We start from the raw sequence: 25,385 nt of genomic DNA on the forward strand, positions 1-25,385 counted from the left end.
GGTCCTTCCTGCAATGTCCACACCTCTGATGCAAAAAGCTGAAGTGAACAGCAGTCTAAAAAGGTCCTCACTAATATTTCAGAACAAACCTGTTCAAAATGTTAAAAAAAAACTTTAAAGACTTGAATGTAACCCTCATGCTGAGTAACTATTTGTAACAGTCACGCAACCTGTGGGGCCTCTGGGACAGTAAGCCTCTGGGCCAATAAAATAGCTTTTCCTTGTGCAGTATTTAATCACGGACAATTATTAACCAGTAAGTCAGTAAATGAAAAGTATTGAGATCAAAACCAAATTCCAAAACACATGGTAATGATTTGAATTTATTAAAGACAAACTAAACCAGAAATAATAAATACATGGAGGAATAGTAATACTTTTGAACTCAAACAAAGAAATGTAAAATAAAATAAAAAACACTAAAGTGGTGACAGACAAGGCAAACAACACCTTTTTGGCCAATGGATTGTAAAAGTATCCCAGCTACTTTTCAATTGACATATCAGGGGGGAGGGGGGAGGGGAATCTAAAAACATACAATTTGCAATTTGTCTTGTACACGTTTCTGAACTGATTGAAAACATCATAGTCCAATAATACATTGTTTGGTGTTAAGATTATACATGTTTTACAGGCCCCAAAATATATTAAATTTAAAACCCAATTTCCGAGTGGGTAGGGAGGATGTGGGCGGGTGGAGGGTGATGGGTCAGGGTTAGCTTTGTATTATTTTATTTGATTGATTTTGTGCTTGTAACCCCCCTCTGAAAAAGAAAAAAACGAAATAAAAAGTTGGTCAGAAAAGAAAGCATGGTGTTCATAGAGGTAAAAATAATCTTCTGTTGACCTAGTCACGAGGATTAGGGCTAGGAATAGGAGCCAAGTGCAGTCATTAACCGTTGAGGGTACAAATTAAAATCACATACCAATAATTTATCACAAAGAAACATCTGAAATTAGGCAGGATTGATACATTCATAGTGTGCATACTCTCCACCTTTCAAATAAATAAGAACAAGTGAAGACTTTTGACAGCTCTTTAAAAGCTTGAAATGGGCATGGTCTAACGTACTCGACATCCAAAAACACATACAGTACGAGTCAAAAGTTTGGACACACATACTCATTGAAGGGTTTTTCTGAAGTTTTGCTATTTTCTACATTGTAGAATGGTGAAGACATCAAAACAACACATGGAATCATGTAGTAACCCAAAAAAGTGAGAAACAAATCAAAATAGATTTGAGATTTTTCAAAGTAGCCACCCTTTGCCTTGATAACAGCTTTGCACACTCTTGGCATTCTCTCAACCAGCTTCATGAGGTAGTCACCTGGAATGCATTTTAATGAACAGGTATTGCATGCCCCGTTAAAAGTTAAATTTGTGGAATTTCTTCTTAAATGTATTTGAGCCAATTGTGACAAGGTAGGTGTGGTATACAGAAGATAACCCTATTTGGTAAAAGACCAAGTACATACTATGGCAAGAACAGCTCAAATAAGCAAACGACAATCCATCATTACTTTAAGACATAAAGGTCAGTCAATGGTCAGTCAATCCGGAACGTTTCAAGAACATTTCTTCAAGTTCAGTCGTGGCCTCCCGAGTGACACAGTGGCCTAAGGTACTGCATCGCAGTTGCTAGCTGTGCCACTAGAGATACTGGTTTGAGTCAGCCGGCCACGACCGTGAGACCCATGGGGCGGCACACAATTGGCCCAGCGTTGTCCGGGTTAAGGGAGGGTTTGGCCTGCAGGGATGTCCTTGTCCCATCGTGCTCTAGCGACTCCTGTGGTGGGCCGGGCACATGCAGGCTGACACGGTTGCCAGGTGTACGGTGTTTCATCCGACACATTGGTGTAGCTGGCTTCCGGGTTAAGAGGGCATTGTGTCAAGAAGCAGTGCGGCTTGGTTGGGTCGTGTTAAGGCGGACGTCTGACTCACGACATAAGCATCTCCCGAGTCCTTACAGGAGTTGCGGCAATGAGACAAGACTAACTACCAATTCAATACCTTGAAATTGGGGAGAAAAAGGGGTAAAAGTAAAAAAATATATATGAAAAATTACTACTACTAAAAGGACACCAATAAGAAGAAAAGACTTGCTTGGTCCAAGAAACATGAGCAATGGAAATTAGACCGGTGGAAATCTGTCCTTTGGTCTAATGAGTCCAAATTTGCGATTTTTGGTTCCTACCGCCGTGTCTTTGTGAGACGCAGAGTAGCTGAACGGATGATCTCATTTACATTTTAGTCATTTAGCAGACGCTCTTATCCAGAGAGACTTACAGAAGTGAATGCATACATTTCATAAAACATTTTTTTTCCCCCGTACTGGTCCCGTGAGAATCGAACCCACAACCCTGGCGTTGCAAACACCATGCTCTACCAACTGAGCCACACGGGACCTCGTGTGGTTCCCACTGTGAAGCATGGTGGGACTATCATTTGTTTTTCGACAGGACAATGACCCAACACACCTCCAGGCTGTGTAAGGGCCATTTGACCAAGAAGGAGAGTGATGGAGTGCTGCATCAGACGACCTGGCCTCCACAATCACCCAACCTCAACCCAATTGAGATGGTTTGGGATGAGTTGGACCACAGAGTGAAGGAAAAGCAGTCAACAAGTGCTCAGCATATGTGGGAACTCCTTCTAGACGGTTGGAAAAGCATTCCAGGTGAAGCTGGTTGAGAGAATGCCAAGAGTGTGCAAAGCTGTCATCAAAGCAACATCTGAAATATATTTTGATTTGTTTAACACTTTTTGGGTTACTACATGATTCAATATGTGTTATTTCATAGTTTTGATGTCTTCACTATTATTCTACAATGTAGAAAATTGTAAGAATAAAGAAAAACCCTTGAATGAGTAGGGGTGTCCAACTTTTGACTGGTACTGTATCCATGTTGAGCTTTCTTAACAAACCAGAAAATAAACAATTTGTCAAAGTTGTCTGGCTAACTCATTGACCATGCTTTGTAGTATACCCCTCTGTCCAGACACAACTGTTCTTTACTCCTGAACAATCATCCCTGTGTTTGAGCTTGTGATATATATATATATATATATATATATATATATATATATATATATATATATATATATATATGTGTGTGTGTGTGTGTGTGTGTGTGTGTGTGTGTGTGTGTGTGTGTGTGTGTGTGTGTGTGAGTGTCAGTAAGCCTATGAAAGTCTGTACATAGAACAAGATATGCACAAGTGTATGAGTACACACTTGTGCTCTATTGATTCCTCATGGGGGCTCTGAAGACTCTTAAGGCAGAAGGCCGCAGGGTTGCTGTAAAACTATCAGTCATCAAATCTACAGGCCACTTACTTGGCAGCTCTTTCAAATAAAAACAATTTTCTAAATTCACAATTTGATCCATGAAACAAAAACAGAAGACATAAAATTGTAGTTTCCCTACTGGCTCTACAAGGGGTGGACGGGGACAGGGGAGGGTGGAGGAAAGAGGCTGTAGCTTACAATTGGCATTTGACTTGACACTTCTATTGATCAAAATGCCCTTTTAGTTGTATACCAACCTAACAGCAGGGATCTTACTCACATTCACACGTACCATTCCCTTGACCAAGGCCTGTGTGTTGCTGCCCTCCCTGACTGTCGTCACAACTGGTCAGAAGGGGCAGAAGTTTCTCTCAGCTCTTCCAGTATGGCTCAGTTTGTACCAGGGACAGTAAAGGGGGGATAAAATATTTCACAAATCATAAGGAACGCACATTTAAAAACCCATGTTCGTCCTTGGTAGCCAGTTAGACATATGTCAATTTAACAGTTTCAAGTGATGGGATCTCAGCAGGGACTCTCCCAGTGAGGTGTCCCCTCCTCCTTCTCCAGTAGGACAAGCATCGTGACCTCTTATTGGCTGCTTTAGTTCACACATCCCTTTACAACATCCACAGGCCCCCCCCCCCGGCCCCCACAGTCTGCAGAGACAAGGTTCTCTGCTGCTCTGTTTAAGACTGTACGCACACACATATTACCATTACTCTCATTTATATTAGTGTCTTTTGTTAAGGATTTGTGAATCCTGCTGTCAAAATAAAAAGGTAGTAAAAGTCAAGTTAAGAGTCATCCATGAAGGAAGCACTGGGGGTGAACCAGGGGTTCTCTGTAGATATGGTCATGAGTGATGTGGCTGTGGGAGGGGAGAAGGGTTGTCCTTCAGAGCCCTGCCCCACACAGTCGTTTCTGAACGGGGCTGGAACAGAGCCCAGTGGGACACCACCCTGACCCTGGGGTAATGCTGCTATGCCGCCATGAGATACTGGTGGTAGAAGAGGCCGAAGATGGAGGTGGAAAAGAGGCAGGCAGCGATCCACCAGGTGAGGAAGGAGAGGAGGCCACGGAAAAGCAGGGGGGTGAACACTGTTCGCAGGCCCCCGAGGGCCACCGACAGCTGGACCACCGATGCCTGGGCCTCCACAGCTAGCCCTGGAGCTGCAGTTGCTGCTGCAACCACAGCAGGGTCAGAGTTCATCTCCATTGGGCAGGGGAGGTCTTCCACAGAGTACACCCCCCAGGAGTGTCCACCTATAACACAAAGAGTAGGGTGCTACATTAGCAGTGTGGTGGACTAAAGACTGCTGCTAAACGGTTCAATTTAATATATGAGCAATAATTTCTGATGATGTGCCAAACTCACCTAAGGTTTTTAGCAGCAAGGTTGTATGCAGCAACATCACCAAGGGTGCCACGTACTGCAGTGCGATTACACATAGGTAGTAGAAAACACGGGCCACCTTGGAAACAGAAGAAAAAAGATAACTTCCTGTCAAGAGGAACTCTTAAAACCTCATTTGTTTTATCATACTCTGCCCATCTGTCAAGGCCAAATGATTGTCCGATTCGAGGCGCCACTCACCATCTTCTGCAGGTCAACGGTGCTGATGCGTCCCGCCTCCTTCTTCATCTGCTCCACGCCCTTCTGTGCCAGGTTGAGGTAGGCCTGGAGGTGGTGCCTCATCATGGCCAGGCGCAGCACACACAGCAGCAGGATGGCCCACAACCGCAATGTGTCATAGGTCTCCTCAGTCATCCTGGTGAGGAGTCAGACACAGCAAGTGAGTGAGTGAGTGAGTGAGTGAGTGAGTGAGTGAGTGAGTGAGTGAGTGAGTGAGTGAGTGAGTGAGATGGGTGAAGGAAAAATAAGCCAACCCATGTCGATAATGTGAGAAGATGAGATATGTGAGAGAATGAAAGCCAGGAGTGACAGGGAGAGGTGGAAAGAGATGTTACAGAGATGTGAAACTTTGGGAAGGCTTAATCCTATGACCATGCATGTGGTTGAAAAATGTACTGACAAACAAAACAAGGTGAACTTACAAAGGCATACTCTCCTTCCCCAGGGCAGGATTCAGGAGGTAGTCCTTGGTTATAGGCTTCACCCACAGCAGTACCATAATAAGAGGGGAAAGGAAGTTGATATGAAGCAAGGTCCTGGAAGAGAAGAACAAAATAAATGGTCACCCATTCTTGTCAGTAAAATGCTTTGCTTATCCAGGAGTACAATGTAAATACTGTATGAGCACTATGTGTTTATGGCATACTATCATCCACACTCATTGAGGAACGGATAGTAGACCACATTACTTATTGGTTTATTCAGATCCCCGTTAGCCTTTGCCGAAGCAGCAGCTATTCTTCCTGGGGTCCACAAAAAACAATTTAAACTCACACCTACTTCAACTAGCCCATATATGAATGGGACAACAGTGTAACTGCGGTGAGGTGGAGAAAGACAAGAGAGAAGAGAGGGACTCACTGTGTGACTTTGGCTGTGGTCAGGTTGAGGGCGTCCAGGTGCATTTGAGCCAATCGTAGACCAGGGAAGGTGAGGAATGCACCAATCAGAGAGCAGAGCAAGGCCAGGATCAGCTTAAAGGTGAGTTTAGATATGGGACCCCTGGAGAAAAGAACAGAGACACAGTTATACTGGGCTAAAGCGTACCTCACAGTCATACAACATGTGAATACGCACACACACACAGTCCATGAGTCAATTAGATTCATGACCCATGCATACTGATAAAAACAAAAGCTCATACTTACTGGGACTCTAACCCCTGGTTTTCCAAAAACTGTGTGGCACTTTCAGAGAAATTCGCGAAACCTAGATGAAAACACGATTCGATTTTAAAATTGGTCCTACAAAGTCCAGAAAAATAACAATTACAGTACATTAGACAAAACAAATGGAATCTATTCCTCTAACAATGGATTTAATCTATTCCTCTAATGTAGTGTTCTTCCAACCTGGTCCTAGGGAAGCACAGGGTTTGCAGGCTTTTGTTCTATCCCATCACTAACACAGCTAGTTAGATAGAATTTGATGTGTTAGTACTGATCTGGAACACTAGCCTGTGGGTCCCAAGGGTTGTATTCACTAGGAAGCAAATGGGACGAAAACGCTAGTTTTCGTTTTCCATTACAAAATGTTTTGCTACGTTTTGTACTAATGAATAGGACCCAGGTGCAGGATGGAAGAGCACTGTGGGCTAGCCATACTGACAGATGGCTCATCGCCCACTCACCTGTCTCCAGGCCAAACTCCAGGTAGTTCTCAGTGACGATGAGGATGGCCATGGCTTTGACAAAAAAGAAGAAAGCGAAGGTGATGCAGAGCGAGCGCTCGCCACCTTCCTCCAGCTTGAAGTAGAAGGCCGTCAGGGAGAACAGGGTCTTACTGTGGAGCAGGGGAGTTAAGGAAAACGCCAGCAGAAACACACAACTCATGAAATATAGCCTACTATTCATATTGCTGTGAGCCATGGCCATGTAGAGACGTTTCTGGAGTAATGGTGGTGGCTCATTAACATAATGGACTCGAAGGATCAGAAGCATGCAACAGTACTGAACAGTGATCCTGCAACAAGCATGCGCACACACAGTTTAGCTTCTCTCACTCTCTTAAGCAGCGGTCACACATTACCATGGGGCTCAATGGGCCGGGCTTCCTCAGAACTAGAATGGTGTTTTCTGCGGTGTCTGGCTGCAGTGTTTCTAGCAGGCTAAGTAAGGACATAGCGTGCTTCTAGAGCTGCCTTGCATCTCCAAGGTGATGGTGTTCAGCCTTTATTCCACATAGCAATCTCTCAGGCTATTCTGAATGGGGAATCATGGTAATGTAGGCAAGCCAACGGATTTGCCTTTTCCTGGGGGTCACAACCAGGATACTAAAGGCTGCATTTTCTTTTTAAACTTAAGAGCTAGTTTCTCTCAAAGGAGCAATGAAGCCCCATTATCAGAGCTCAGTGAGGCAGCTGCTAATGTAGCCCTAAATACTCCTTGGGAAGCAGCCACAGAACGCAAGTGGCAAATTTCGATGCAGCATTTCAGCGAGAGTAGCTCTACCCCACTTCGTTATACCATCACTGATTGTCAGGATAAATCTATGCTAACCAACAGACCACTCGATGGGATGTCTACCTGTTGTGCATTCAACTTCATCAACGCTTATTGAAATCCCTTTCTGTTAGGTGGAACTCACAGAGCTTGGAAAGAATCAGATGTTCCAATACATCATACTGTAACTTCACAAAAAATGTAATCTGCTAAATCCATTCCAATTTGGCAGTTTTAAGATTCCATTCCATGGCTGAGGTGTGTTAAGTCGAGGTTAACACAACAGGTGCCCGGCTGCAGCCTCTGGCTCTTTACTTCTCCGAGAGGGTCGCCCGAGACAGGAATATGAAATCAAGTGTGCCATTAACACACACACACCATCACATCATCATCTTCATCATCCACCTAGCCGTGCACCCCCTCCTCCACGTACCACCCCCTCCCAGTCGCCTCTTTTCCCAAGCAAATCAGTCTGGTAGGCTGTGAAAATTGGGCCTCCAATCTTCCTCAGCAGGCATGCAGAAATGGCATGCCTTCTGACCGCACTCAGCCAGGGAGCGTGGGAAAGATTGATCCCTACGGACTGTGGCGGAGGATAATGCGTATGATTTGGTGACACGTCGGCAGAAGAGAGTAGCAGGGAGGCATGTGGTGGCAGGCAGTGGCTAGAGCTGTGTCTGTCAGTTTATGGCTACTTACTGCCGTCTGAAATGGAACCTGGGAACAATCAAGGCTCTCTCTCACATGTTTTTTTACACTCTCGTAGACAACCTGTTGGGGCTAGGGGGCAGTATTGAGAAATTTTGAAAAAAATATGTGCCCATTTTTAACTGCCTCCTACACCAACTCAGAAGCTAGGATATGCATATTATTAACACATTCGGATAGAAAACACTCTGAATTTTCTAAAACAGTTTGAATGGTGTCTGTAAGTATAACAAAACTCATATTGCAGGCAAAAACCTGTGAAAAATAGATAAAAAAAAATGTGAATTTTGTGACTGTACTATTTAGTGTCATTGTTTTATAGATACCATAGTGAGAAAGGATTCATTTCGCAACTCCTACGGCTTCCACTAGATGTCAACGATCTTTATAAAGTTGTTTGAAGCGTCTATGATAAACAGAGAGCAAATTAGAATGCAGGGAAGTTGACATGTCGTCACTTAATTTTTTTGCGCCTGCGCATAAATCTGAGAAGAGTGAGTTTGTCATAATTGTTTATCTAGACATAGGATAGGTTGTGTGAAAATATTACTGATGTTTCACCTTAAAAATGGACCAAAAGATTAATGCTAAACAACGTTTGACATGTTTGAACGAACGTAAATAGATTATTTACTCGTTTTTTTTAGCTTTTCGGCGTGATTTTACACCCCCCCCACCACGTTTTGTGGGAGCATACTGAACGCTAACTACTTGGTGTTATTTGGACATAAATTATGAACTTTGTCAAAAGAAACCACATTTGTTCTGGACCTGGGATTCCTGGCAGTGCCTTCTGATGGAGATAATCAAAGGTAAGGGGATATTTACAATGTTATTATCGATATTAGATGATGCTAACTGTATAGCATAGCCTATTGTTCTTAGCATAGCACCCCGTTTATTGCAAAATGTGATTTCCCAGTAAAGTTATTTTGAGATCTGGCCATTCGGTAGCAATTACGAGATGATAATATATTATTCTTTGAATGACAATATTATAATTTACCAATGTTTTCGAATAGTAATTTTGTTATGTTCACCGGAAGCATTTCAGAGAAGAAAAAAATCTGAATTTCACCGCTACTGTAAAATGCTGTTTTTGGATATAAATATGAACTTGATGGAACAAAAAATGCATGTATTGTATAACATAATGTCCTAGGAGTGTCATCTGATGGAGATTGTCAAAGGTTGGTGCATAATTTTAGCTGGTTTCTGCTTTTGGTGACGCCTGACCTTGAATTGAAACTGGATGTTTGTACTTTTGTGGCTATGTACTGTCCTAACTTTATGCTTTTGCCGTAAAGCCTCTTTGAAAATCGAACAATGTGGTTAGATTAAGGAGATGTTTATCTTTTAAATGGTGTAAAATAGTTGATTGTTTGAGAAATTGAAATTAGATTTTTGATGTTTTGAATTTCCAGCCTTGTTAGCAATCCCGTCTCGGGGTTCATTGCTAACCTGTAGCCCCAACAGGCAACAGGTAGGGAACAAAAGGTAGGATTCTCAGTATGTGCACGGAGTGATTAAATGCAAGAACTCTAATGAAATCAGAATATGTACTATCGCGCATGTAATGTTGTCAGAAGGGGGGGGGGGGGGAAACAGTGTTCACTGTTCACAGTAACATCTTTGTTATGTAATAGACGTTTCACCATTAATGACTTGGCTTGTCAAACGTTGCTATTAGGTGAGATTGGGTTCAACCGAAACCCCGACATCCTCTAGACCTGGATTGCTGTTCAGCAGGACATTGTGACAAATGGATTTTATATAGAAGGAATGATCGAAAGAGAGAAAAATGGATTGGACGATGTACTGACTGAAGGATACATGACGAAGGCGAGGACGAGCAGGCACCACACCACGCTGATGTTCATCTCCCCAGAGGGCTGGGCCACTGTGTAGTACAGCTCTGTGATCAGATACACCACTGTGGCTGCCACCGTGAAGTCCACCAGCCACTGGAACTCTGGGAAGTAGTGCAACGCTGCAGGAAACGAGCAGGAGGATGAAGAGGAGGATGACTGTTTATTTACTGTTCTGTTACTTGGTTGATTTATGACAGTAATTCTGGACTGTGATGATGTGCTCAAATACTGAATGATGAAGATTTGTTGAGGTTTAAGAGAGAAAATAAAACTGGTTATAAAGATAAGAGGATAACTGAATGGTGTCAGTAGATATGGCCTCATACCTAACGTGTCCACTTCTGTGATGCACTTGGTCTCCAGCTGCAGGTCTATGTCCTTGGGAATGGTCAGAGGCTTGTTCTCTATGTGGCCATTGTTCCTCCTGGGACAAAAGACAGAGCGCCAAATCAATACCAGACAGACATGGGAGAGGGAGAGACAGACATACAGACATGTCCTATGTTGCAGGCAGGTTTACTCCATGTCATTTTTCTGGTCATTAGTCCACCTCTAAAAACACGGCCACAGCAGAGAGTGCTAAATAAAAAAAATACTACTGCTATCGTGTCAATTTACTGGCTGTCCTAAAGAAAAACACATCATATCCTGGACTATATCAAACTTAATCTGTGTACAAGGTTATTTGGGCATCTACGAGATGGCTAGCGTCATGGGGGTCACAAAAAACGTGACAAAATATTGTGCGCGCACATTGATGAGGCAGAAGGCCGTGTTGTATTTCTGAGCAGTCAGATAGTTAGCAACAATGACAAGAAGCTGCCATGAGAGGAATCGTAGGTGGCTCATTTCAGCTCGTTGTATCTTTTTATTGATACAATGTCTAGTTGACTCATGTCAGGTCTACCCTAATTAGAGGTCGCCCGATTAATCGGAATGGACGATTAATTAGGGCCGATTTCAAATTTTCATAACAATCGGAAATCGGTATTTTTTATTTTTTTTCCACCTTTATTTAACTAGGCAAGTCAGTTAAGAACACATTCTTATTTCCAATGACGGCCTAGGAACGGTGGGTTAACTGCCTTGATCTGGGGCAGAACGACAGATTTTTACATTGTTAGTCCAACGCTCTAACCACCTGCCTTACATTGCACTCCACGAGGAGCCTGCGTGGCAGGCTGACTACCTGTTACGCGAGGGCAGCAAGAAGCCAAGGTAAGTTGTTAGCTAGCATTATGAAAAACAATCAATCTTCACATAATCACTAGTTAACTACACATGGTTGATGATATTACTAGTTTATCTAGCGTGTCCTGCATTGCATATAATCGATGAGGTGCCTTTTAATTTCTCATCGAATCACAGCCTACTTCGCCAAACGGGTGATGATTTAGCACTGTGGTTGCACCTAACCATAAACATCAATGCCTTTCTTTAAAATAAATACACAAGTATATATATATTTAAACCTGCATATTTAGTTAATATTGCCTGCTAACATGAAATTCTTATAATTAGGGAAATTGTGTCACTTCTCTTGCGTTCCGTGCAAGCAGTCAGGGTATATGCAGCAGTTTGGGCCGCATGGCTCGTTGCGAACTGTGTGAAGTCCATTTATTCCTAACAAAGACCGTAATTAATTTGCCAGAATTGTACATAATTATGACATAACATTGAAGGTTGTACAATGTAACAGCAATATTTAGGCTTAGGGATGCCACCCGTTAGATAAAATACGGAACGGTTCCGTATTTCACTGAAAGAATAAACGTTTTGTTTTCGAAATGATAGTTTCCGGATTCGACCATATTAATGACCAAAGGCTCGTATTTCTGTGTGTTATTATGTTATAATTAAGTCTATGATTTGATATAGCAGTCTGACTGAGCGATGGTAGGCAGCAGCAGGCTCGTAAGCATTCATTCAAACAGCACTTTCGGGCATTTGACAGCAGCTCTTCGCAATTCTTCAAGCATTGAGCTGTTTATGACTTCAAGCCTATCAACTCCCGAGATTAGGCTGGTGTAACCGATGTGAAATGGCTAGATAGCGCGCACCCCGCTAACTAATAGCGTTTGAAATCGGTGACATCACTCGCTCTGAGACTTGGAGTAGTTGTGGCTTTTGTGGAGCGAAGGGTAACGATGCTTCGAGGGTGGCTGTTGTCGATGTGTTCCTGGTTCGAGCCCAGGTAGGGGCGAGGAGAGGGACGGAAGCTATACTGTTACACTGGCAATACTAAAGTGCCTATAAGAACATCCAATAGTCAAAGGTATATGAAATACAAATGGTATAGAGACAAATAGTCCTATAATTCCTACAACCTAAAACTTCTTACTTGGGAATATTGAAGACTCATATTAAAAGGAACCACCAGCTTTCATATGTTCTCATGTTCTGAGCAAGGAACTTAAACGTTAGCTTTTTTACATGGCACATATTGCACTTTTACTTTCTTCTCCAACACTTTGTTTTTGCATTATTTAAACCAAATTGAACATGCTTCATTATTTATTTGAGGCTAAATTGATGTATTATATTAAGTTAAAATAAGTGTTCATTCAGTATTGTTGTAATTGTCATTATTACAAAAAAATATATATATAATAATAATAATAATAATAAGTATCGGCTTTTTTTGGTAATAATCAGTATCGGCGTTGAAAAATCATAATCAGTCGACCTCTAAACCTAATATGGCTAAACTTTGCTAGCTAACAAACAACTGTAACCATGTATTTGAGAGACACCACGTGCTCATTGTGCAAATGTATGTTTTCTTCTAAACATTTGGAGACTGAATATAGTTTAGATGTTGTCAACAATCAAAGCCAACCAGTATGTTTTGGCCCATAGTTGCACACGTGTCGGTTTTGTTGCTAAACAACCAACCAGTCTATTGTCAACCCAACCAAGGCATACTGAGCACTGACGCTAGCTCTTTGTAGTGTGGAGTAGGGCCCATGTAATTCATAAGTCCAATATTTTGTCATAGGGCTACAGGGGGCAACATGCAGTGCAGACTGCAGGAGCAGCACACGGCAGGGGCTGGGCCAGCTGTTCCTTGGACAAGCCAACCTTTCTAGAGGGCCTCTGGGACACAGGGTAGTGTTTGTTCAGCCATGTGCGTGTGCTGGATTCAGAGGACAATACTATGGCAAGACACTGGGACCAAACTTTAAATGTGTCCAAGGCATCTTTGGGGGACCTGACAGGAAAAAGTGCTCTTGGCTTCACAACAAAAGGAATGGAAATGTGTGGCACAAGCAGGCAAAAGGACAGTGGTCCGTTTTTGAAGTGTAACACGGAACCCAAACCGGCTGCGTGGTGCGCCATCGTGCATACATTTATTTTGTCTCCCTACACCAAACGCGATCACAACACGCAGGTTAAAATATCAAAACAAACTCTGAACCAATGACATTAATTTGGGGACAGGTCGAAAAGCATTAAACATGTATGGCAATTTAGCTAGTTAGCTTGCACTTGCTTGCTAATTTGTCCTATTTAGCTAGCTTGCTGTTGCTAGCTAATTTATCCGGGGATATAAACATTGAGTTGTTATTTTACCTGAAATGCACAAGGTCCTCTACTCCGACAATTAATCCACATATAAAACAGCCAACCGAATTGTTTCTAGTCATCTCTCCTCCTTCCAGGCTTTTTCATCTGAACTTGGGCATCTCTACACTTTCATAATATTACCACGACAACCGGCAAAACATTTCGTCTTTCAATCACCCACGTGGGTATAACCAATGAGGAGATGGCACGTGGGTACCTGCTTCTATAAACCAATGAGGAGATGGGAGAGGCAGGACTTGCAGCGCGATCTGCGTCAGAAATAGGAATGACTTCTATTTTAGCCCTTGGCAACGCAGATGCTTGTTGGTGCACACGAGCAGTGTGGGTGCAATAATTGAATAACATGGATTTCTAAATTCAATGTTTATATCCCAGGACAAATTAGCTAGCAACAGCAAGCTAGCTAAATAGGACAAATTAGCTAGCAAGTGCAAATTGCCATACATGTTTAATGCTTTTCGACCTGTCCCCAAATTACCGTCATTGGTTCAGTTTGTTTTGATATTTTAATCTGTGTGTCGTGATCGCGTTTGGTGTAGGGGGACAAAATAAATGTATGCACGATAGCGCACGTGCACAGCCGGTTTGGGTTCCGTGTTAGTAAACGTGGCGTTGAGCTCCAACCTGCCTCATGGAGGCCTAGGAATTGGACTAGAACTACATAATGGCTCCAAGCAAGAATCTAGAAGATAAACTTCATTGACTTAATTTTCAAATGTTTGAGAACATTTCACATTGCCAAACCTTGCTTTCTATTAGTCTAAAGGCATGAACACAAAATGGAGATGAGGAATAAATATCTACATTACATAGGTCTTATTTCAGAACAGCCATAGTATCGCCATGACTTCTACCTGAAACCATTACATGGATTTAGCCGTAAAGCTTGTTTTGTTGGGAGTCTTAAACTGCTGTTCATACACTACTGAAAGATGTCACCTGCATGGCCTGACCAACCATTCAAGGCTCTACCACCTTAACTCACTACCATAGACAGCCAGAGAGCATTTTAAGGCAAGGCTAGCTTCACTCATAGGCAGAAGCAAACAAACAAAAATAAGTCAGTCCTCTCACTTCAAACAGGCCTTAAACAAGCCTCCTAAACACATCAGCTTAATCTCTCAACTCCCGCGCCCGTGTTCCCCATCCATCTCACACGTCTGCCTTTCCTTCCTGCCTCGCTCCCCTCCGCTCCACCCTCCTCAGCCCTCCCTCCTTACCGGTCTTTCTTGCTCTTAGTTTTTTGTTGCTTTCCGGCAAGGCTCCTCAACTCATCTTCCGTAGGGTGCTGGTACCACCGCAGACTGGGAAAGGAGGAGACAAGTGAGTAATCTAGGTAGCTTTAGAACTACACCAGTTGTCCCATGTCCTGGAGGGATGAAGGGTGGACAGGCTTTTACACATCAATCAATTAACTAACCAATACATCATTTGGATTGTTGTTTTTTTGTGTTGTGCAAGAACAATATATTTACACAGTCTATGGGCCACTAGGACCAGTATTGGTGACGTAATACCTCACATACTCCAAAAAGTGAGCCCTTCTATTGTTTGCGGTTCCAGGCCTTCATGATTGAAAATGATAAGGACCATCAATTAGCAAACAATCTGGGTTTTGCTATCATTTACCTTAGAAAATACAAACAAGACATCCCTCAAAGCATATTCAATGTATTCAAGACAACTGATACACCTATGACAAATACTTGCCATAAGTTTACAAAGAGGGTAGTTATTGTGTCCTTTGAGGACTGTACTTAAAACAAGAGCTAATTTAAGAGCAGCCTTTTGAAGACTAACATTTCACGCAAGCTCTAACTTTGTCACAAGCCCTGAGAGGCATAAGCGTGAGGGAGGGGTGGAGGGCTTGTTTTCATTCATTCATCTTTATTTATTTATTAGGGGAAACTTAATTGCGGATCTCTCTGAAGCAACACTGAGCCTCCAGTTTGGGCTAAAGTTTTTGTAAAAATGCATCAACAGCCCCCTAGAAAAAAACAAGTACTGATGAATTATTAAGTGTTTTCTGGGGAGCTGTTTACTCAAAAACACATATCGCACTAATTAAAGGAAACGAGACGGGTGCTTTATTTTTATTGCCCGTCCTCTCGGGTTGTCCCAATATTTGATGATGCCCTTTGGTCTATGCAATGCGACTTAAATTATATATTTTTTTATTCCCTTTCAGCAGACAATGAAAAAAAGAGACTGTTTACAAATTGAGCAAATACTATTTTCCGCATTGTTAAGACTTGAAATGAATTGTTCTGATGGGAAACCCACTGAGGAGATTAAATCATGGCTCTTAAAGACACCATCAGAAACATTAATGTCAGGTACAGAGTTCTACATTACCTGCCACTGCAGAGTAGCCATCTTGCAAAGGAATAATGAGGTATGATCTTCTGAATTACACTGGCCATTACCATAGTAACCACCAGCTGCACACCGATCACACCCTGAGGGAGGGAAAACAAATCAAGTTATAATCTAATAGGAATTGGACAGATATGAAATACAGAACACGCATACAGTTGAAGTCGGAGGTTTACATACACCTTAGCAAAATACATTTAAACTCTGTTTTTCACAATTCCTGAAATGTAATCCTCGTAAAAAATTCCCTGTCTTAGGTCAGTTAGGATCACCACTTTATTTTAAGAATGTGAAATGTCAGAATAATAGTAGAGAGAATTATTTCTTTCAGATTTATTTATTTCATTACATTCCCAGTGTGTCAGAAGTTTACATACACTCAATTAGCATTTGGTAACATTGTCTTCAAATTGTTAAACTTGGGTCAAACATTTCGGGTAGCCTTCCCCAAGCATCCCACAATAAGTTGTGTGAATTTTGGCCCATTCCCACTGACAGAGCTGGTGTAACTGAGTCAGGTTTGTAAGCCTCCTTACTCGCACACGCTTTTTCAGTTCTGCCCACACATTTTCTATGGGATTGAGGTCGGGGCTTTGTGATGGCCAATCCAATACCTTGACTTTGTTGTCCTTAAGCCATTTTGCCACAACTTTGGAAGTATGCTTAGGGTCATTGTCCATTTGGGCCGCCTGGCTCATTGCGAACTGTGTGAAGACTATTTCTTCCTAACAAAGACAGCCAACTTCGCCAAACGGGGGATGATTTAACAAAAGCGCATTTGCAAAAGAAAGCACAATCATTGCACGAATGTACCTAACCATCAATATCTTTCTTAAAATCAATACACAGAAGTATATATATTTTTAAACCTGCATATTTAGTTAAAAGAAATTCATGTTAGCAGGCAATAATAAAATACGGAAATTGTGTCACTTCAGTTCATTGCACGCAGAGTCAGGGTAAATGCAGCAGTTTGGACCGCCTGGCTCGTTGCGAACTAATTTGCCAGAATTTTACATAATTATGACATAACATTGAAGGTTGAGCAATGTAACAGCAATATTTAGACTTATGGATGCCACCCGTTAGATAAAATACAGAACGGTTCCGTATTTCACTGAAAGAATAAACGTTTTGTTTTCGAAATGATAGTTTACAGATTTGACCATATTAATGACCTATGGCTCGCATTTCTGTGTGTTATTATATTATAATTAAGTCTATGATTTGATAGAGCAGTCTAACTGAGGGGTGGTAGGCAGCAGCACGCTCGTAAGCATTCAGTCAAACAGCACTTTCGTGCATTTGCCAGCAGCTCTTCTCTGTGCTTCAAGCATTGCGCTGTTTATGACTTCAAGCCTATCAACTCCCGAGATTAGGCTGGCAATACTAAAGTACTATTAGAACATCCAATATTCAAAGGTATATGAAATACAAATGGTATAGAAAGAAATAGTTCTATAATAACTAGAACTTCTTACCTGGGAATATTGAAGACTCATTAAAAAGGAACCACCAGCTTTCATATGTTCTCATGTTCTGAGCAAGGAACTTAAACGTTAGCTTTTTTACATGGTACATATTGCACTTTTACTTTCTTCTCCAACACTTTGTTTTTGCATTATTTAAACCAAATTGAACATGTTTCATTATTTATTTGAGACTAAATAAATGTTATTGATGTATTATATTAAGTTAAAATATACTGCTCCAAAAAATAAAGGGAACACAAACATCACAATGTAACTCCAAGTCAATCACACTTCTGTGAAATCAAACTGTCCACTTAGGAAGCAACACTGATTGACAATACATTTCACATGCTGTTGTGCAAATGGAATAGACAACAGGTGGAAATTATAGGCAATTAGCAAGACACCCCCAATAAAGGAGTGGTTCTGCAGGTGGGGACTACAGACCACTTCTCAGTTCCTATGCTTCCTGGCTGATGTTTTGGTCACTTTTGAATGCTGGCGGTGCTTTCACTCTAGTGGTAGCATGAGACGGAGTCTACAACCCACACAAGTGGCTCAGGTAGTGCAGCTCATCCAGGATGGCACATCAATGCGAGCTGTGGCAAGAAGGTTTGCTGTGTCTGTCAGCGTAGTGTCCAGAGCATGGAGGCGCTACCAGGACACAGGCCAGTACATCAGGAGACGTGGAGGAGGCTGTAGGAGGGCAACAACCCAGCAGCAGGACCGCTACCTCCGCCTTTGTGCAAGGAGGAGCACTGCCAGAGCCCTGCAAAATGACCTCCAGCAGGCCACAAATGTGCATGTGTCTGCTCAAACGGTCAGAAACAGACTCCATGAGGGTGGTATGAGGGCCCGACGTCCACAGGTGTGGGTTGTGCTTACAGCCCAACACCGTGCAGGACATTTGGCATTTGCCAGAGAACACCAAGATTGGCAAATTCGCCACTGGCGCTCTGTGCTCTTCACAGATGAAGCAGGTTCACACTGAGCACGTGACAGACGTGACAGTCTGGAGACGCCGTGGAGAACGTTCTGCTGCCTGCAACATCCTCCAGCATGACCGGTTTGGCGGTGGGTCAGTCATGGTGTGGGGTGGCATTTCTTTGGGGGGCCGCACAGCCCTCCATGTGCTCGCCAGAGGTAGCCTGACTGCCATTAGGTACCGAGATGAGATCCTCAGACCCCACCATATGCTGGTGCGGTTGGCCCTGGGTTCCTCCTCTCTAGCAAGACAATGCTAGACCTCATGTGGCTGGAGTGTGTCAGCAGTTCCTGCAAGAGGAAGGCATTGATGCTATGGACTGGCCTGCCCGTTCCCCAGACCTGAATCCAATTGAGCACATCTGGGACATCATGTCTCGCTCCATCCACCAACGCCACGTTGCACCACAGACTGTCCAGGAGTTGGCGGATGCTTTAGTCCAGGTCTGGGAGGAGATCCCTCAGGAGACCATCCGCCACCTCATCAGGAGCATGCCCAGGCATTGTAGGGAGGTCATACAGGCACGTGGAGGCCACACACACTACTGAGCCTCATTTTGACTTGTTTTAAGGACATTACATCAAAGTTGGATCAGCCTGTAGTGTGGTTTTCCACTTTAATTTTGAGTGTGACTCCAAATCCAGACCTCCATGGGTTGATAAATTGGATTTCCATTGATTCTTTTTGTGTGATTTTGTTGTTAGCACATTCAACTATGTAAAGAAAAAAGTATTTAATAAGATTATTTCTTTCATTCAGATCTAGGATGTGTTGTTTAAGTGTTCCCTTTATTTTTTGAGCAGTATATATATTTTTGGGGGGGATAATTGGCATTTTAAGAGTATTTTTATCATTATTTTATTAACGAAAGCATAAAAGATGCCATTATTAGTTACATTGTTTTAGTTTGAACGTGCAAACTGGCACTAAGAACAGAACAGCGGGAACGTTCCCCTATTCAGCGCCATTACTAGTGCAATGCCCCTTAAAAAGTGTTGCCAGTGTGGCGGGGTGGGGGTCCACCCCCCCTCCCCCATGGGCTAGGTCTGTGCGCGGCTCTGCGGCCTATCCCGTGCCCTCGTGCCTTGAACCTTCGACCTTGCGCGCTTTCAGTGGATGCAGCTGGAGAACTGCAAGGCAATCCCACTGTGCGCCACTCGGGAGCCATGACCAATATATATTGTCCTGCTAATAACAGGGTTAATAATATATCTGAGAATATCCAACAGGCTTTTATATCATTCTAAATGAATAATATTCACTGTTTAAAAAATAATATTTGAGATTATTTTGTTTTCAAATAATGTAAAATGAGTGAGAAAAAAGGTCATTCTTGAACATGAGGTGAGACATTGCTACTAATTTGTAAATTAAGCCAGTTTGTTATTTAGAAGTATTTATTTATGTTTTTAGAGGGAGAGAAACCTACAATCATCTAATGGGTCTCCCAGTCAAGGGCGGCACGGGTATTGAACCAGCATCTAAAACATGGTGAAGCCCCAAAATTGCCCTCGCTGGAAGCCTGTGTTTCAAACATAAGGAAGTGGATGGCTGCAAACTTTCTACTTTTAAACTTGGACAAAACAGAGATGCTTGTTCTAGGTCCCAAGAAACAAAGAGATCTTCTGTTGAATCTGACAATTCATCTTGATGGTTGTACAGTCGTCTCAAATAAAACTGAAGGACCTCGGCGTTACTCTGGACCCTGATCTCTCTTTTGACGAACATATCAAGACTGTTTCAAGGACAGCTTTTTTCCCATCTGCGTAACATTGCAAAGATCAGACATTTTCGGTCCAAAGTTGATGCAAAAAATTAATCCATGCTTTTGTTACTTCTAGGTTAGACTACTGCAATGCTCTACTTTCCGGCTACCCGGATAAAGCACTAATTAAACTTCAGTTAGTGCTAAATACAGCTGCTAGAATCCTGACTAGAACCCCAAAAATGTATCATATTACTCCAGTGCTAGCCTCCCAACACTGGCGTCCTGTTAAGGCAAGGGCTGATTTCAAGGTTTTACTGCTAACCGACAAAGCATTACATGGGCTTACTCCTACATACCTTTCCGATTTGGTCCTGCCGTACATACCTACACGTACACTATGGTCACAAGACACAGGCCAACTAATTGTCCCTAGAATATCTAAGCAAACAGCTGGAGGCAGGGCTTTCTCCTATCGAGCTCCATTTTTATGGAATGGTCTGCCTACTCATGTGAGAGATGCAGACTCGGTCTCAACCTTTAAGTCTTTATTGAAGACGCTTCTCTTCCGTAGGTCCTACGATTGAGTGTAGTCTGGCCCAGGAGTGTGAAGGTGAATGGAAAGGCACTGGAGCAACGAACCGCCCTTGCTGTCTCTGCCTGGCCGGTTCCCCTCTCTCCACTGGGATTCTCTGCCTCTAACCCTATTACAGGGGCCGAGTCACTGGCTTACTGGTGCACTTCCATGCCGTCCTTAGGAGGGGTGCGTTACTTGAGTGGGTTGAGTCACTAACGTGGTCTTCCTGTCTGGGTTGGCACCCCCCCTTGGGTTGTGCCATGGCAGAGATCTTTGTGGGCTATACTCGGCCTTGTCTCAGGATGGTAAGTTGGTGGTTGAAAATATCCCTCTAGTGGTGTGGGGGCTGTGCTTTGGCAAAGTGGGTGGGGTTATATCCTGCCTGTTTGGCCCTGTCCGGGGGTTTCATCGGATGGGGCCACAGTGTCTCCTGACCCCTCCTGTCTCAGCCTCCAGTATTTATGCTGCAGTAGTTTGTGTGTTGGGGGGCTAGGGTCAGTCTGTTATATCTGGAGTATTTCTCCAGTGTCCTGTGTGAATTTAAGTATGCTCTCTCTAATTCTCTCTCTCGGAGGACCTGAGCCCTTGGACCATGCCTCAGGACTACCTGGCATGATGACTCCTTGCTGTCCCCAGTCCACCTGGCTGTGCTGCTGTTCCAGTTTCAACTGTTCTGCCTGCGGCTATGGAACCCTGACCTGTTCACTGGACGTGCTACCCGTCCCAGACCTGCTGTTTTCAACTCTCTAGAGACAGCAGGAGCGGTAGAGATACTCTCAATGATCGGCTATGAAAAGCCAAATGACATTTACTCCTGAGGTGCTGACCTGTTGCACCCTCGACAACTACTGTGATTATTATTATTTGACCATGCTGGTCAAGTGTGCTGTTATAATCTCCACCCGGCACAGCCAGAAGAGGACTGGCCACCCCTCATAGCCTGGTTCCTCTAGGTTTCTTCCTAGGTTTTGGCCTTTCTAGGGAGTTTTTCCTAGCCACCGTGCTTCTACACCTGCATTGCTTGCTGTTCGAGGTTTTAGGCTGGGTTTCTGTACAGCACATTGAGATATCAGCTGATGTAAGAAGGCCTATATAAATCAATTTGATCTGTAGCAATACACCTTGCACTGTTATGCAGTGTCTTAGACCATTGCACCACTGTACAACGTGACCGGTCGGGAGTGGACTACAGTACTACATTAAGAGCAAAATAATCCTAACAAAATAAAATCCTTAGTGTAACAGTTTTAGTAAGTAATACTGAAGTCGTGGACAATTAGTTTCTATTTAGGATTATGTCGCCCATTCACTGTCAGAGACACAGTAGGACCAAAAAGCATAAATCAGTGCTCTAACTCCCCCTTGCGCTGGTCTGGAGCAACGAAGCAGTGACGCAGGGTACCATACTAAACCACAAATTACCTAAATCCAACAGCATAATCTCAACATTTTCAGTTGAGCAACCACTGTACGTGCACACTAGACGGTCAAATTGGATTTATTTGCTCTCAAGTGGTTTTTAGTCTGTTATTTGGCATATCTTGTTGTTTGCTAGTTAGCTACTCTGTTGACAGTTTTACAAGAACATGTGGTAACTAACTAGCTTGTTAATGGGTTACAAACAAATTTGTGAATGTACTAGAAAGCTAAACAGCTACCTAGTTAGCTAGTTTGACTGCTGTGGCAAGCTAAAAAGAACTCATTTTAAAAGTTGGATCAGCTTCTCCTTTAAAAGTGTTCTTACACTGACTTTGAACATTCAAAGCAATTGGGAAATGCTCATGACAGGCATTGTTGTCACCTTAGCTTGCTACACAACTTTTGAGTGATAGGAAGCATGAGCACCACCAATCTGCCTACACCACCGTGCACACACAGTTCGTTACTATGACAACTAGCGTAGCCATGTCAGAAATTGGACTGCAGTCTGAACACAAATCCACATTTGGTCACTTGTAACTTGTTTGAACAGCCAGTATACCGAAAGGGATTTGGAAAAGGCTTGCGGTGTGAACAAGGTAGATAGAGTACCATGTGTATGGGATTCAACCTGTTACCTTCACTTCTGATGAGAGCATCATTCATGTGGCTTTGGTATGCATGGTCTCTTGTATTATTGGCACAACATGGATAATTTGTGCTTAATTTGATATAGCCTAGCCAAAAGGTATACACAGGGTGGAAGTGTTGGGTTTGAGATTTGAGTAGTAGTGCGGCATTTTTTTTTTTTTAAATTTGGGGGGGGGGGGGTACAGTTACATATCACAATATTATTTTGAATAATATTACAGTGCATTTGGAAAGTATTCAGACCCCTTCACTTTGTCCAAATCTTGTTACATTACAGCCTTATTCTAAAATGGATTTGTATTTTTTTTCCCCCTCATCCATCTTCACACAAAACCCAATAATGACAAAGCAGACAGTTCAGAAATGCTAGCTAACTTATAAAAACAAAAAAACTGAAATATCACATTTACATAAGTATGCACATTTACATAAGTATTCAGACTGTTTACTCAGTACTTTGTTGAAGCAACTTTGGCAGCGATTACAGCCTTATATCTTATTGGGTATGACGCTACAAACTTGGCACATTTGTATTTGGGGAGTTTCTCCCTTTCTTCTCTGCAGATCCTTCAAGCTCTGTCATGCTGGACAGGGAGCGTCGCTGCACAGCTATTTTCAAGCCTTTCCAGAGAATTCCGAGCTCCGGCTGTGCCACTCAAGGACATTGAGACTTGTACCAAAGCCACTCTTGCGTTGTCTTGGATGTGTGCTTAGGGTCGTTGTCCTGTTGAAAGGTGAACCTTTGCCCGTCTGAGGCCCTGCGCACTCTTGAGCAGGTTTTCATCAAGGATCTCTCTGTACTTTGCTCTGTTCATCTTTCCCTCAATTCTGACCAGTCTCCCAGTCCCTGCCGCTGAAAAACATCCCCACAGCATGATCCTGCAGCCCCCATTCTTCACCGTAGGGATGGTGCCAGGTTTCCTCCAGACGTGACAATTGGCATTCAGGCCAAAGAGTTCAATCTTGGTTTCATCAGACCAGATAATCTTGATTCTCATGGTCAGAGTCCTTTAGGTGCCTTTTGGCAAATTCCAAGTGGGCTGTCATGTGCCATTTAATGAGGAGTTGCTTCCGTCTGACCACCTTACCATAAAGGCCTGATTGGTGGAGTGCTGCAGAGATGGATGTCCTTCTGGAAGGTTCTCCCATCTCCACAGAGGAACTCTGGAGCTCTTTCAGTATGACCATCAGGTTCTTGGTCACCTACCTGACCAAGGCCCATCTCCCCCAATTGCTCAGTTAGGCTAGGCAGCCATCTCTAGGAAGAGTCTTGGTGGTTCAAAACTTCCTCCATTTAAGAATGGAGGCCACTGTGGGGACCTTCAATGCTGCAGAAATGTTTTGGTACCCTTCCCCAGATCTGTGCCTTGACACAATCCTGCCTGAGTGTTACGGACAATTCCTTCGACGTCATGGCTTAGTGCATGTCAGCGCAAAAACGGTCAATTGTGGGACCTTATATAGACAGGTGTCTGCCTTTCCAAATCATGTCCAATCAGTTGAATTTACCACAGGTGGACTCCAATTTGTAGAAACATCAAGGATAATCAATGGAAACAGGATGCACCTGAGCTCAATTTCCAGTCTCATAGCAAAGGGTCTGAATACTAGTAAATTAGGTATTTCTGTTTTAGTTTATTATTTGTAAACCTTTCTCAAAACCTGTTTTCGCTTTGTCATTATGAGGTATTGTGTGTAGATCGATTATATTACCTGTTTACTTCATCAATTTTAGTATAAGGCTGTAAGGTAACAAAATGTGGAAAAGGGGTCTGAATACTGTATATCAATATTTGACTACAAGTCCAGTGCTTTCCATAAGCACCGGTCCAGTATTTTACACCTTATCAATTAACTAGGCTTTTCATTTAAAAGTTTCAATTCGCTAGTCAGAAAAGTCTGTAAAGCCTTCTCCTGCTAGAATGAACAATATGCATCTTCTAGTGATCTATTGACAGGACAGGTGACTTTCAAGTCACAAAGCAAGCAATGACAGGAAACTGCTGGTTTGTCAGTCTGCGGTTTGTCCTGCCTCTCTTTACCTGTGTTGTTTTTTTTGCGATGTGGTTGGCTGCATTCACATTTATTTTCATGGCTGGAGAGCATGATGCTTCTTCATCGTCTCCAGTGGGTGAATTTACACATCCCATGTAAGTGGTAACGATGAGTTCGAATCCACATAATTGATCTTCTTTTGCATGTATCATAGGCTTTTAACCAGCCACTGAGTCGGGGCGCATAGGCCATTTACTGTTCCTTGATTGACGACCGAACTTGTGTGGACTAGTTTATAAAAAGTGTCAAACTGACTGAATTAGGGGCCTCCCGAGTGGCGCAGAGTTGTCACTACAGACCATGAGGGGTGCACAATTGGCCTAGTGTCGTCCAGGTTTGGCCGGCTGGAATGTCCTTGTCCCATCGCGCTCTAGCAACTCCTGTGGCGGGCCGGGAGCATGCACATTGACTTCGGTCGCCAGTTGTACAGTGCTTCCTCAGACACATTGGTGCGGCTGGCTTCTGGGTTAAGCGAGCAGTGTGCCAAGGAGGAGTGCGGCTTGACAGTGTTGTATTTCGGAGGACGCATGGCTCTCGACCTTCACCTCTCCCGAGTCCGTACGGGAGTTGCATTTATGGCTTGCGAAGAAAACGGTACATTTAAAAAA

At 43.1% G+C, this 25,385-nt stretch overlaps 1 protein-coding gene across 1 annotated transcript in view; it reads right to left on the bottom strand.

Annotated features, from left to right (window-relative positions):
- Positions 1 to 295: 295 nt before the first annotated feature.
- tmem161b (transmembrane protein 161B) overlaps positions 296 to 25,385 on the bottom strand; it is a 41,221-nt gene continuing 16,131 nt past the window's right edge. Inside the window, exons 2-12 of the mRNA XM_014160853.3 lie at positions 15,893 to 15,996; positions 14,758 to 14,841; positions 10,276 to 10,373; positions 9,912 to 10,068; positions 6,560 to 6,711; positions 6,078 to 6,138; positions 5,791 to 5,931; positions 5,352 to 5,465; positions 4,891 to 5,065; positions 4,672 to 4,768; positions 296 to 4,559 (exon numbers count right to left, since the gene is read on the bottom strand). Coding sequence (XP_014016328.1) covers positions 4,276 to 4,559; positions 4,672 to 4,768; positions 4,891 to 5,065; positions 5,352 to 5,465; positions 5,791 to 5,931; positions 6,078 to 6,138; positions 6,560 to 6,711; positions 9,912 to 10,068; positions 10,276 to 10,373; positions 14,758 to 14,841; positions 15,893 to 15,996 — 1,467 coding nt within the window. The 3' untranslated portion in view covers positions 296 to 4,275. The remainder of the gene's footprint in view (positions 4,560 to 4,671; positions 4,769 to 4,890; positions 5,066 to 5,351; positions 5,466 to 5,790; positions 5,932 to 6,077; positions 6,139 to 6,559; positions 6,712 to 9,911; positions 10,069 to 10,275; positions 10,374 to 14,757; positions 14,842 to 15,892; positions 15,997 to 25,385) is intronic.

The sequence above is a fragment of the Salmo salar genome, chromosome 20 (assembly GCF_965601325.2).
Source record: "Salmo salar chromosome 20, fSalSal1, whole genome shotgun sequence".
Taxonomy (NCBI): domain Eukaryota; kingdom Metazoa; phylum Chordata; class Actinopteri; order Salmoniformes; family Salmonidae; genus Salmo; species Salmo salar.